We start from the raw sequence: 14,912 nt of genomic DNA, 5'->3' as shown, positions 1-14,912 counted from the left end.
GTTACTGCCCACAGGAGCTTTCCTTGACACTCATCTCTGCGCAGGATTAGATCATTTCTCCCTGAGATGTGCTCTCCTACAAAGTGCCCTAAACTTTTCATCCTGTAATTTATCCTACCTGAAGTTATGATTCCCTTGCCTTCCCCACTGTCTGTTCCTTGCAAGTAAGGATCCGTTCTTTGTTGCGTCCCTGGCACAGCGTCTGACTCAAAGTGGGCACTCGCTGCATGCTTGTCTGCTCCCTGATGATTTTATTAGGATAGGACCCTAAGAATGGTATTACTGGGTTACTAGGTATGAAAATTCAGATCTTTGATACGTATGGCCAGGTTCCTTTTCATAAAACCATAACACCTTTTTTCCTACTCCAACCGGTAACTTTTTCATCTTTGCCAACATGATCATCCACAGGGAGGGGAGATAAAGGGTGGTCTGTCAAATGAGTGACAGAAACAGAAGACTTGGAGTGAGCCACTTGATCTGGTTATCCCAGGCACGCCTGCATGAAATCCTTGAAGTCCTTGAAGATTTCTGGGCTTTAGGACTCTTTGGCCCTTTCGCCAAGTGGAGGCAGCAGCGGAGAGGACAGCTCGACCTGCCTGTTGGTGGAGTAGCGCACCGCCAGAGTGGTTGCCTGTAAGAGGTGACTCTGCCTGATGGAGCCACATCCAGCTATCCGGTGTCTGTAATTACCGTTTGTCGTTTAGACGCGTGACCGCTTCATCACCGGAGGATAACTCGTAACCTGGCAGAGGGTCACAGGCAAAATGTGATAAGATAACAGTGGCCCCTTCTTCTAAATATAAGAGGGGAGATTCGTTTGTTTACCATATCCTCTGCCATACTGAGTTGCTGTACCTTGAGGTTCTTGCTCTATTCCTGGACTCTTTGAAGTTGTCCTTTTTATAGTTCCCAGACAGGAACTGAATTTTATACATCAGCCATGCGACTGATTTGGAAACCGATAGCTGTGGGTTCCATATTCAATTCAAACTCCGCAATTTCCCTTGTCCCACATTTTACTTACTCCCTCATTATTTACATATACAGCTCCCTTAGTTCATAATTGTTTCTGAGGGCAAGGACCATGTCTGTCTTTTTTTTTTTTTTTTTTTCCCCATTTTAGCTTCCTAGCATAATGCGTTCAGTGTAATTAGGACACACAAACATTCACTAAAGTGCAATTCAAAGTGGACAGCTACTGTCAATTATTATGACCATCTAGTAATGACCAGGTAACAGGCTCTGGATTTTCATACCTTCACCCTCTTTCTCAAAAGTTCCCAAGAACTATTTGAATAGTAAATAGAACAATCATTTGGCTGCTTAAGAATAAGGTCCTCATAAAGCAAGCCTCTTTTATAATTTTCTACTCCCAGGTTAGTTGGTAGAAATTGGATACTTGTATTCTTTTTGCCACACAACAAATATCACTCTGTATAACAAAATATCTTTTTAATGAGTTCCAAAGGATACATACAACTGATCTTGAGAGTAATTTCAATCACAATCCTGGGAGGAAACACATGACACCCTTAATCCAGCTAATTGGAGGAGACTTCATTTATTATTAATTTTTTAATTTTAGTTCATGAGCAGGGAGAGAGGCAGAGTGAGAGAGAGAAAATCCCAAGCGGGCTCCACACTCAGCACAGAGCCCGACGTGGGGGCTCGATCCCACAACCCTGGGATCATGACATGAGCCAAAATCGAGTTGGACACTCAGCCGAGCCACCCAGGCGCCTCTTGAGGAGACTTTAATAATGAGACTGTTTACAAGGTGTAGACAGGGCTTCTCTGGGAACCACAGGGGATAGTGCCATGTCAGAGCAAGGAACCGGGTTGCCATCAGAGGCCTGCAGAGAGTGGGGCAAAGGAAGTGAGGGAAGTTACCAGTTACCTGGGGGAGAAAAAGATTGTGTCAGAGGGGCTAAGACCACAGTTGAGGGTTCAAGATTGTCCACAGAAACCCCCAAATTGCAAGAGACCACTGAGAGCGTGAGAGCCTGTAGAGGAGCCTGTTGATGGGGTCCACACAGGTCCAGGGATGATAAGACAGAGAAGGGTGTCAGCTGGATCTGGAGAGGCAGGTGGAAGGTACCAGTACAGGGGTACCATCTACCTTTTAAAATTATTCTTGGGCACCTGGGTGCTCAGTTAAGCGACTGACTCTTGATTTTGGCTCAGGTCATGATCTTAAAGTTAATGAGTTCGAGCCCCGCATCGGGCTCTTGAAAACAGTGCCGAGCCTGTTTGAGATTCTCCCCCTCTCTCTGCCCCTCCCCGACTTGCACTTTCTCTGTCTCTCAAAATAAATAAATAAAAACTTAAAGAGAAAATAAAATTATTATTTTTACTCATGGTGTCTTTAAAAGAAACTTGCCCAGCAGTTCCACATAGGTGTTTTTCTAAAATGCTTTTCAGAAAAAAATCAGTGGCCGAGACACCACTGAACCACATCTAAATACCAAGGCTTTTGGGGAACCTGGGTGGCTCAGTCAGTTAAGCGACCAACTTCAGTTCAGGTCGTGATCTCACAATTTGTGAGTTGGATCCCTGTGTCAGGCTCTGTGCTGACAGCTCAGAGCCTGGAGCTTGCTTAGGATTCTGTCTTCCTTTTTCTCTGCTCCTCCCCTGCTCGTTCATGTTCTCTCCCCCTCTCCTTTTCCTCCTTGCCTCTCTCCCTCCTCCCTCCCTCCCTCTCTCTGTCTTAAAAATAAACATTAAAAAGAAAAGTTTCATTACCAAGCCCTTTTGATTCCACCTCCAAAAAATGTCTTGAATATGACTTCTTCCCTCTACTGCGCTGCCCTTGCCTGTGTCATGGGTCCCCACAACTATAGTGTCATCACCTGTCTTGCCACCTGTCTTCCCTGCACAATGCAGCCAGCAAAGTGTCACTTTTCAGTACCTTATTGTCATCCCTAGCTACCACTTCTCATTCCCTGATTTGCACACAGTAGCTCTCTGCCCACAGCATCTGCAGAAAGACCCTTTGGCTCTCCCCCACCAAATGCCACTCGGATCACCTCCCCTAATGGCAGACTAGATAGTTCCTGTGTTTGTTTCCTCCCTCAGATTATACTTAGCAGTAATCCACATTTTCACCTTACTATTGTAATTACCTGCCTGACTTCCTGCACTCACCTCCACCATGGGAGTGGGGAGTAGGGACTCCCCACTCTATCCAGTACCTCTGTGTCTGTCTTGTGTTACACACTGGTCTGATTTAGAGCCAGATTCACTGCTTTGGAAGTGGAAATGCATTTGCAACTGGCTTTTTTAGCTCAGAATGTTAACATGCTAGGTGTAAGGACCCCTGGCCTTGAGTTTTTAAGAGACCTAGATCCTTATGTGGCTGTCGGTAAGTAGCTCAGTGACTATTGGTTTTGGTGTTTTTGTGTTTTGTTTTGTTTTTCTTTCAGTTACATTTTCTGAGGTAGCTCTCAGGTAGCAATGTAAATCAATAGATCTTAGTTCACATCTTGAATCAGTAAAGCCTTAATTGAAATTTAATAAACTCTATTGTCATTAGTTTTTTGGAGGCAGGGGAGTCTCTTGGTAGCGCCTGTCCCTGTTGTGTTTATGACACTGAAGCAGTGAGGAGCCAGTACGTCTTAGACACTGGAATTGGTGAATGGGCGCAGGTTTGCTCATCCTCAGAAAACAGTAACTCCTGCTGCTCTGGCTTGGCTGGCTTTGTTTTTTATTTTGTTTGGTTCTTTGAGGGAGGGGAGGGTTGTAGAAATTGACCTAAAATTGAAAACGTTCTGTTGTCAGTAAACAATATGGAAAAGACAGTATCTTTCTTGTTGTTGTTGTTATTGTTATTTATTTGGGGGAGGGGGGTGCATGTGCACTGGGGGGGGGGGGGGTGGAGAGAGAGAGAGGGCTCTGCTCTCAGCACAGCTCATCACATGAGATCATGGCCTGAGCCAAAGTCAAGAGCCGGATGCTTAACCGACTGAGCCACCCAGGTGACCCAAGACAGTATCTTTTACAAATATATTATTGTTAAATAATTAGTTATAGTTAGAGATTATTTTGGTTATTTCCGGTTGGGAAGTTCTGGTACGGCCAGTAAGGTTTTACTTTCAACTTAAGGAAACTTAACCTGTCATTTTTAGTTAACGGCAGCCAAGTGTGGCCAAGAGAATAATCCATCCCCCGTTTGTTTGACAGCAAGTTGGGAAGTGTGTTCCTTCCACTCACAGTTCTGCATGGGCTGAGGAGAAGTAAAGATGCAGAGAGTATAACCTAGTTCACACTCGATCCAGGAAGTTTTCCTGTGTCTCCTAAACTGGACTTGGGTCTTTCTCTTCAGTGTTGGGAACTCATATTTTCTGTTGAGTTGGTCCTTGCTGTAGGTAGTACCCCTTACTACCTCCTCTCCCGGCGTCTGTCTCCCCGTGTTGCACTAGCAGTTACCAAACTCCGAGCTCCTGGGGAGGGGTATGCACTGTCTCCTTCGCTCCCCTAGCTCACGGCCTGGCACTCCTGTGCATTGTACCTGCCTAGAGCAGACCATCATTGCTGAACTTTTCAAATGCGCAAAATTTTCTCTCTTGAAACTCTCTGGTATTTATCACTGTCCCTCTCCCTCCCCCATCTCTCCCAACACCCTGCCGTTGAAATTCTGACGTTCTGAGAGCATTTTACTTTTCTGTTGAGCAGTCATCTACACCAATGTAATACAACTTCCATGAATCACAGAACACAAAAGACAATTATTTTGAGTGGAAACTCTTGGTACCCTTTTGGTAGAAAGAGTTTATTTTGGGGTATTGCCTGTGCACTTAGGTTTCACTGCCTCCAGGTTTATCTGGGTGGAGTAATAGCACGTAAAGTGTGAACTACCTTCCTGTTTTGTTGAAATGTCACAAGCAGCTTTTAATGACAACTGAACCTTAAGGAGTTGAAGAAAGTGTCTGATTTGTTTTTTGAGTACTTAACTGTTGCTCAGAGAAAGAGAAATATAATTTGGTTAGCCTTCTTGATTGTTCATTTTCTTATATATATAAACATAAAGGAAGTCTTAACATTTAAAAAAAATGCATGAACTCTTAATATAATCAGTGTGTGTGTGTGTGTGTGTCTAATCATTTTTCTCTCCACATCAATCTAGCTGCCATTCAGCGGAAGAATAGTTAGGTCCGAGGTCTTCTGGACTGTCTTGTGTAAAAATTTTTCTGGAAGGGTTGTAGCTATAAAACAATACCCTGCAAAAATCTGTCACAAGTCAGACATGCAGACTGAAGCAGGCATGTCAGCATTTCAGGAAGTGCTCCCTTGCTGAAAGGTATTAGTCTGGACAGTGTAGCAGCTACTCTTCCTCTATCCCTGTTCCATCCAGTCATCACTCCTTTTCTCCATTCCATACTGAAATTTCTCCTCCCTACCCACCCATTCCCATATACCTGCCTTATATCTTTTTATCTTGGGGAAAGTAACAGCAGATAGTCCTGTGGAAAGGATTTAGCATACCCCCTTTGAGATCTTCACGTGGAAGTCTTTGGGCAGTGGTGCCCAAGTAGGGCGGCAAGACTGACTGCCTGATGATTCTATTACTTGCTTTACTTTGCCTGTCCCTCCTTGGAGAAACAAACTTGTGATGGTCAGACTTCTTACTAGGGTCTGTTTAAGAGGCTGTTGTTTTTCATCAAGGAATTTGACGGTGGTGTATCATCTGTGCTGCTCCTTAGACCAGCTAGCTCTGGGTTATGGTATGCGTTACTTATAACACAGCCCCCATATACAAGTCAGTTCCTCAAAATATGCTAGACACCATTCTGAGCACTATGAGGACCACAGATGGAGAATTGGGCACAGAGCCAGCTTCAGGGTATTTGCAGTTTATTTTAGGAGAGGGCCAAAGCACACCCGAACACAGTACAAAGTATAGTGGTAGATAAGATGTTATAAGCGATTATGTTACTGTTGAGCATGATCCTCCATGGACTACTATAAAAGTAAAACAGAGAAAAGTTGACCAAGGTGGTTGTAAGCTCTGAACTGAATCTTTAGAGCTTATCAAATAGATAAGGAAGAGAACAGTCTAACCAAAGGGAAGTACGGTGTGTTTAGAGGTTGATGAGTTGACTTGCTTGACTGAACTGAAGGGTTCATTTAGAGAACTAAGTGGGTAGGAAGGCAGTTAAGTGGGTGATGGCCAAGTTATGAAAACTGGAATGCCAAACCAAGGATAACTTGAATCTGTGGAAGGCTACTCAGTACATTTTAAAGAGAAAAACAGTGGTGTTTCAACTGATTTGGAGCATTCAATACATTGAGGTCAAACTAAGGCAGCTTTAATGCTTGGGCATTTGGTACTCCTCAGCCTCCTGATTCACCACTGTTCCCCTTTCAAACTGATCTCCGTTGGTAGCAGCTGTTTAGAGAGGGTACAGAAATCGAGCTTGAGCAACAGGGAAGAAGATACTATTTCTGGGGTACAACTGGTTCATATTCAAATGGCAGTGTAAAAGCGATGAATGATTTTTACCAGTGGAAAATTTGGGAGTTTGAGTGTTTTTTTCCTCCTTCCCTCCCTTCCTCTTTCTCTCTCAATTGTTTAAAGGGCAAAACGGAGCCCCTTTCACCATGTGTCCCTAGTGGTCAGACGGTAGGCTCAACTAACAAATGCCCATTGGATTTCTTTACTTTGATAAATGCAATCCTCTCTTAAAAGAAAATAACATAAAAAAGTCAAAGATTTCAGACTCCTGGATCCCCAAAGAAATGAATCTTCTAGAAATACCCTTCTCAAAGAGAACTAAAAAAAGCTTTTCTTGGCACAGATGTTATACTTTTGCTGAGAGAGGTCCTCACCATAAGGTAAAATACCTCTTCTCTTGGTATCTTTATGTGAATACTTTTTTTAATGAATAGGCCTTTTTTTTAATGTTTATTTTTGAGAGAGAGAGGGGGAGAGAGAGAGAGAGAGAGAGCGCACACTAGAGTCGGAGGGGGGCAGAGAGAAAGGGGGATAGAGGATTCGAAGCAGGCTCTGCAGTGACAGCAGCAAGCCCGACACTGGGCTCGAACTCACAAAATGTGAGATCATGACCTGACCCGATGGACGTCAGATGCTTCACTGAGACACCCAGGCGCCCCTGAATAGGGTTTCTTTAAACCATTTATTTATTTTTAAGTAAGCTCTACGCCCCATGTAGGGCTTGAACTCATGACCCTGAGATCCAGAGTTGCAGACTCTGCTGACTGAGGCAGACAAGGACCCCTCTTTCAACCATTTAATAAATAAAACGGTATAGTTTGATGTTTACACACAAAACTTCATAAATGCATTTCGTTTTTCTCAACTTTCTGGTCTTTATTTTTTTATTTTTATTTTTTTTTTAATTTTCTTTTTCAACATTTATTTATTTTTGGGACAGAGAGAGACAGAGCATGAACGGGGGTGGGGCAGAGAGAGAGGGAGACACAGAATTGGAAACAGGCTCCAGGCTCCGAGCCATCAGCCCAGAGCCCGACGCGGGGCTCGAACTCACGGACCGTGAGATCGTGACCTGGCTGAAGTCGGACGCTTAACCGACTGCGCCACCCAGGCGCCCCACAACTTTCTGGCCTTTAAAGGCCGACTGCCTGTCAAGTGTCTTGACTGGGCCATAGGTTCCCCAGCAAGTGTTGAAGGAGCTGTAGTCCTTCAGCCTGGAGACTGACCTGGTGGCTGTTGCTCTCCGTGTGCTTGGGTAAACAATTGAAGGTTTCTGTGGGACCAGGAACCTTAATTATTAAACTGCCTTTAAGTTGGTCATCTCATCATTAAAAGCTGAATAGCTTATCTACAGTGTGGGTGTTTTTCGTGATTTGGCACACAGTAGAGCAGCCAGCCTAACTGAGATGTTTTTCACATTGACAAAACACGTAACAGACGGAGCGGTGATTGCAAAGCACTTATCTCAAGTGTTAGCAGTGAATCAGTGCAAGTCTGAGAGCGAATCCGTAGTCCATGCAAAGGGAGTCTAAAGTTGAAGAGCATTCTAGGAGTTTCCAATAAAATACTCAACAGACAGCTGAAGACAACTGATTTAAAAACAAAATTCTTTTTTAACGTTTATTTTAGAGACAGAGCACAAGAGGGGGAGGGGCAGAGAGAGCCAGAGACAGAACCTGAAGCAGGGTGCAGGCTCTGAGCTGTCAGCACAGAGCCCCACATGGGGCTCAAACCCATGAACCAGGAGATCGTGACCTGAGCCAAAGTTGGACACTTAACCGACTGAGCCACCCAGGAGCCCCTGAACACAACTGATTTTTAAGTGGCTGTCCCAATGCAGTTACCCTAGCCAGGACCCTGTCAAATTTTTTAGGGGTTCAAGCCTTTTAAAAGCGTGTATGTGCATTGTACGTGTGTGTGTTCTCCCTTTTCTAAGAACTTCAGGTTAATATGATGACCAGATTCTTGAAATCTGTCTTCACATCATGGCAGTTTTTTAGTATTGTTCCTGTAGCATTGATTGACCTTTGAAGAGCAGAGGAAACTCACTGGCTTTTGTTGAATTTCCATGATGCAAGGATCATATCAAAGTGGTATTTTGGGGGCCTTATGTGTAAGAGCCTAAATATGCAATTGTTCCTATCGTTCATGCACAAGTGCTCTTACACAAGTTGCTCTGTGAATTGATACAACTCTGGATTGGCCTACTGTTCCATAACTGCACTACATACCTATTTTTTAAAAATCATGTTTTTTGTTTATTTACAAAAAACTGAATATGTTCAGGCAGGAGAATAGCCCCATATTTCAAATTACAATCTAAACTAGCAGTCTATAAACAAAATACTTATCTATCATTTTCCTAAAAGATACCTTTTTCCATAATTTGTATAGAAAATTGAGTACAGTTCTTGTCTTCCAATATTGGTATAGAAGAGATGGGGGAAAAGAATTAGCTGTTATTGTAACCCTTGAACTCCGCATTTAAAATCTTTTTTGAAGTAAGCCCAGAGTCTTGTATTTGTGTGTTTTCAGAATAAAACAATCCCTGCGCTCTGTTAATATGTGTCCTGCTGGTGCCCACGAACAGCATTACATGAAATTTAGTAGAGATAAAATTCAGTCCCCCCAGGATTGCCACATTTTCTATGATCTGATGCTGCTCATGTGTAAGGCAGAGTTAACTGTTGTGAAATTTGTCCACTAAGGCAGCTGAAATGTAGCTCTGTACTGATTGCTACACTGTTTATCACATTTTCTCATGAATCACCTCAGTAACCCCGGGAGGTGTAGGTATTACCACCACTTTATAGGTGGGGAAACCAAAATTAGAGAACAGGTCGTTTGCCCAAGACCACATAGTTCACTGGTGAGACTGGAATTTGAACTCGTGTGTTCAGCCCCTTGAATCCAGATCAGGTGGATCCTAAGAGGCCTGAGACTGAAATTTTTGACCTGACCTCCCTTTCCCTTTGCCCTCCCTCCCCATCCCTCCACCTCCTCCTTCCACTTGGAAAGCTTTGACTTGGTATAAATGGAAATTTGCATTGCTTTAAGAATGGTGTCCGATTGGGGGTGAGGGCAGCAATGAATAGTATCAAAATCACATAATGGAGAAAAGTAGAACCACATGGTGAAGAAAGCTGTATTTCTGAGAAAATTTTTTTCATAGAGTAGTGATAGTAAGCTACGATTGTGGGGGTTTCTGGAGTCTCGCTGTGTTGTTTTCTGCTTCCCTGTGTATTTTGGGGGTGAGAAGTTTGTGCCCAAAGTGTATGAGGAAGCCCTGGTGTGATTTTCTGATGTGTGAATTGGACCAGAATAGGACCCTGTTCTCTTGACTGAAAGATTTCTAACTATTTTTTCTTAATTAAGTGAACTCTACCCACCACATGGGGCTCAATCCGATTACCCCAGTGTCAAGAGTCTCCCATGCTGTACTGAGTGAGCCAGTCAGACACCGAGTATTTCTTTTAGTTGAAGTATGACATGCATATAGAAAAGTTCATGTGTCCTAGGTACCCAGTTGAGTGAATTCTCACAAACCAAACATACCCAGGTAGCCAGCATACAGTCAAGAAACAGAACATTAATGACACCTCGAAAGCCCCTGATATGTCCCCTTCCATGGACTGGAATGGTTTTAGGTGTCCCGTATAAACCTCACATCATTCCTCATCTTTTAGGTGTCTTTCTGATTTGGTTCTGACATTATTTTCAGTCTTTTTGCCAAAAAAAGAAGAAAAAGAAGAAGAAAAGTCACTGAAACTTGTCACTTCCTCCTTTTGTAATCTCCTCTCTTGATCAGTTTGCTTCTGTTAAACTAGAGTGTTTTGTGTGGCTACAGAGTCATAATCTGAGGGATTATGAGAGTTAATAGAACCTGCAGCTGTGAGGTAAAAGCTGAAAATATTCCTTGGAATGTTCAAGACTGAAGATTTGGTTGTTGAACTCCACCATCTATTTTCTTTAAGAGGGAACGAGTGAATGCACTTGCCTTCCATCGTGGCGAATGGTGAGAGGGGCGCTTCCTCATTCTCAGAACTCTGATCAGGCTTTTTAAATTTCTAGCGAAGGATGTGAGTGTTCGTGTAAATCCTTAGGAAGTTAAACCCAGTCTTTACAGGTGCAGACTCCTCCCCATATGGTTCTGGTCCCCTTGTCTGCTCCACTGTGGACTCACTCAGTTATTTTGTGTCCTTTGCTGTTTTAAGCATTTAGATGTGTGAATAAAACTTAATTTGTAAATATGTGTTCCATCATCCCAGCTGCAGGCTTGCGTGTCGTGTCGTGCTGAGGTACCAGTGAAGCCGCTGGGCGGGAAGACCTGGTCCGTGCCTCCCAGGGTGGCCCAGGCTGGCAGATACACTGTTTCTCCTGAGCTGTGCCTCCAGCGAAACCAGTCTTCTAAGTTCTAGAGTAGAGAAGTTTAGAGGCACGCACAGCAACATTTTGACTTTCTGGTAAAGTGATATTCAAGGTGATAGAATGTTCCAGAAAACCAAAAATTTTAACTATTCACATACATTAAAAATAATCTAAGTGCATCAATTCCATATTTCCCTGCCTTCCTGGGGAGAAAATCATACTAAACACCAAGTAATAATTTTATTTTGCAGAAAAAACCGTAGTTCTAAATTGCTGCCAAGTCTGAGAGTTGTCCCATAAATTCTTTTGTTAGGGGGGAGCATTCTTCAGGGGGGTTGCCCTTAGTAAAGGTGATAAGAATGTGCAGCTATATGAACTGGTGTGTAACATAGTTATCCTCTTCTGCGAGGTTATTGGTCACAAATTAAAACTGGTCCTTTTCTGGCAGATTACCTTATTCTGTTTTGATGCCCAAATGGGCCAGAGCCCCCTCCTTGTCAGCCTGATTCTCCTCTTTTTCCAAGAAATCTTTAAGGTAGAGAATGCATCATTTCAGGAATTTTAAAGACATTTTGAAAAACTCTTGTTCATAGGCCTACAGGTTTATTACTGATGTTATTGTTATTATTAATTAGGTAATTACTGGGCCACATTTTTCTATAAGCTCTTCTTTTTGGTAGATAACAGAATACTGCCATGTGTGTGTGTGTGTGTGTGTGTGTGTGTGTGTGTGTGTGTGTGTGTGTGTGTTTATTTTGAGTAAGAGAGAGTGCACATGTGAGCAGGGTAAGGGCAGAGAGGGCGGGAGAGAGAGAATCCCAGCCAGGCTCCACGCTGTCAGCGCAGAGCCCCATATGGGGCTCGATCTCATAAACTGTGAGATCATGACCTGAGCTGAAATCAAGAGTCAGTTGGACATTTAATCCACTGAGGCACCCAGACGCTCCCTTAAGCAACTTCTGAAATCACTCCTTCACCCTCATGCTGTTGAATCTTCTGTGACACCGGCACGTTATGGGCTTCCACCCGAGGTCACTGCATCTTGGGTGACACTGGTAGAGTGACCTCACTGTTCAGGGATGCCAGCGCTATCATGGCAGGGAGCACCTTGGGAACACTTATCCTCAGTATGGGCTGTGTGACGGTCTAGCAACAGAATAACTGCTGGCTGCTGCCACAGTTCATTGTCTTTAAAATGCAGATTTCAAAATTATGAATGTATTTTACATGTATTGGTTTGTAACGTTGCAGTATTTAATAAAACTTAATGATTGGTTTAAAAGGGAAAACAGTAATCAAAAGTTTTCATCGCTGAAACTGCTGGGATTTACCAGTAGCTGGTTTTTTAGAGCTATTCATTCATTAACTCTTGCGGGATTTGCCCTCTTAGCCTGCCCGCTGAAACTCTCTGACACCTAGGGCCAGAGGCTGGCGAGCGTCACAGATCAGCACCAGGACTGTAGAACGCCTCAGGTTGTAACTTCTGTTCAGGAGTGAATTTGCTTAGAGCTGTTGCTGATGCAGCTTGGCTGTTTGTTGGGTAGCTGACCTGTCTAAAGTTGGGTCTTACTTTGGAATGTCAGTCCCGTCTTCCTCAACTTACAATTATCACAGATCAAAAATGCCTTTAATATACCCCTCACCTACGAAAACATCATAGCTTCATCCAGACTACTTTCATTGTGCTCGAACACTAACCTCTACTTGGGCAAAATCATGTAACACAAAGCCTATTTCCATAATAAAGTGCAGATCGTTTCACATCATTTATTGCAAACTGTACTGAAAGAAACAATGGCTGGGTGTGTCTGGCTGGCTCATTCAGAAGAACGTGCTACTCTTGATCTCAGGGTTGTTGAGTTCGAGTCACACGTGGGGTGTAGAGATTACTTAAATAAAAACAAAAACAAAACTTGAAAACCAGAGTGGCCGAATGGGTACAGAATGGCTGTCAGTGCATTAATTAGTGACCCTCAGGATTGCATGGCTGACTGGGAGCTTCAGCTGCTGCACATCACAAAAGAGAATAGGACCATGTATTGCTAGCCCAAGAAACTATCACAATTCAAAATTTGAAGTACAGTTTTTTCCTGAATGTGTCACTTTCACACCATCATAATGCCAAAAATTTATAAGTCAAACCGTTATAGGTCAGGGACCATCTGTACCTACACATCATGCACTCTGAGCAGTCTAAGTTCTAATTTGATAATGAGTACAGCATCGTTCAGCATCTTGAATAAATCATTTGGTGTTTTGGTTGTGGTTTTTATTTTTATTTTTTAGAGCATGCACGAGCAGGGGAGGGGGCAGAGAGAGAATCTTTTTTTTTTTTTTTAAGATTTATTTTATTTTTAGAGAAGGAGTGCGAGAGAGCAGCAGAGGGAGTGAGAGAGGAGACAGAGGGAATAAGAATGAGAATATCTTAAAGCAGGCTCCGAGTTCAGCACAGAGCCTTAACACGGGGTTCACTCCTACAACCCTGGGATCGTGACCTGAGCTGAAATCAAGAGTCGGACGTTCAACCGACTGAGCCACCCAGGCACCCCTTGAATAAATCATTTTGTAAAGAATTTTACCAGCTTTCTTGGGGCGCCTGGGTGGCTCAGTCGGTTGGGCGGCCGACTTCAGCTCAGATCATGATCTCACGGTCCGTGAGTTCGAGCCCCGCATCGGGCTCTGTGCTGACAGCTGAGAGCCTGGAGCCTGTTTCACATTCTGTGTCTCCCTCTCTCTCTGACCCTCCCCCATTCATGCTCTGTCTCTGTCTCAAAAATAAATGTTAAAAAAAATTTTTTTTTTAAAAGAGCACGTGACTTTTGATTTTGCAGTTACGAGCTAAAACCCCACATTGGATATAGAGATCACTTAAAGAAAAAATAAACTTTAAAAAACATTTTTTTTAATTTTTTTAATTAAAAAAAATTTCTTTACAGAACTTTGTTGTATAGTATAGACTGACTGCCACTCTGCTGGTCCATCTACCTTTTCTTGTGTTCAGCATTTTGGAGTTGGGTTCATGTTTCTATTTTCTCTTTTAAGTCATTAAAATGCCTTCTGCTCTTTACCTTTTGTTAGAAATCTAGAATTCAGAGGTGGCTTTTATACTCTATCTGTTCTCTTCTGCTCCTTATACTGTCATGCAGTATCATGGTCCAGCCTATCCATGTAAACTCTCAAGGAACAGTTTGGGATCTGAAAATCAATGTGTGATTCACTAGCTCATAACCTTGGGTAGTCATGTCACGTTTGTAGAGGATGTTTTCAGTCTAGAGAATGCCGTGTTTCGGTTTTATGGGCTCTGGATCTTCCCCCTGAATTGGGCTGGGTGGTGTGCTTCCAGCATTTTCTAACTCAAACGCATTGTGGCCTTGAGGGTGAGTGAAGTAGGATTTGCTGTGCTTTTTCATTAAAGAACGGTTCATGTATGAGGACACAAGGATGTACGTACATGACTCACCTGTTTGGTGGCTGACCTGGGATTGGATCTGTGATTCTGGAGATGGGTTCTAGAGAAGTCTTGAAGTTCTTTGCTGCTGCTTCTCCATTCGGCTGTTCTGCCTGCTTTCCTAGAGAGCATCCCTGTAGGGCTCCCTTCATTCTCCAGCATCAATGCCTGCTGTTGTCCAGAATCTCCTTTCCCAAGCTGGTACTTTCCCCTGTCATTCTCCCATCCTCATCTAGGGGTTAGTGCTAGATGTTTGGGGGCCCCAGACTCTCATTTTCAGAGACCGTTTCTTTTTCTTTTTAACTAGAATATATAAGAGGTGGCAATAACGTTGGTTTTCTAAATTTATGTGAAGTTTTACATCCATGTAACTGATCATACTTCAAATAACACCTTATACAAACAAACCTAAATGGCAAAATTCATTGTCTTAGTGGCTGCCTTTTTAAGAATGATAAGGAGGAAAAAAAAAAAAGAAAAGGAAATGATTGATTTTTTTTTCCCCCTTGTTTTCTTTCTTTTCAGGTTTTAAATGAAGAATGTGATCAGAACTGGTACAAGGCAGAGCTCAACGGGAAAGATGGCTTCATTCCCAAGAATTACATAGAAATGAAACCACATCCGTAAGTTGGGCTCTGCTAG

The 14,912-nt window shown here is 43.1% G+C and overlaps 1 protein-coding gene across 1 annotated transcript in view; it reads left to right on the top strand.

Annotated features, from left to right (window-relative positions):
• GRB2 (growth factor receptor bound protein 2) overlaps window positions 1-14,912 on the top strand; it is a 72,149-nt gene that overhangs the window by 44,215 nt on the left and 13,022 nt on the right. The window contains exon 3 of the mRNA XM_043585260.1: window positions 14,796-14,893. Within this exon, the coding sequence (XP_043441195.1) occupies window positions 14,796-14,893 (98 nt within the window). The remainder of the gene's footprint in view (window positions 1-14,795; window positions 14,894-14,912) is intronic.

The sequence above is a fragment of the Prionailurus bengalensis genome, chromosome E1 (genome assembly GCF_016509475.1).
Source record: "Prionailurus bengalensis isolate Pbe53 chromosome E1, Fcat_Pben_1.1_paternal_pri, whole genome shotgun sequence".
In the NCBI taxonomy this organism is placed as follows: Eukaryota; Metazoa; Chordata; class Mammalia; order Carnivora; family Felidae; genus Prionailurus; species Prionailurus bengalensis.
Note: the sequence above shows the minus strand (reverse complement) of the source record. Positions and strands in the feature narration are given on the sequence as shown.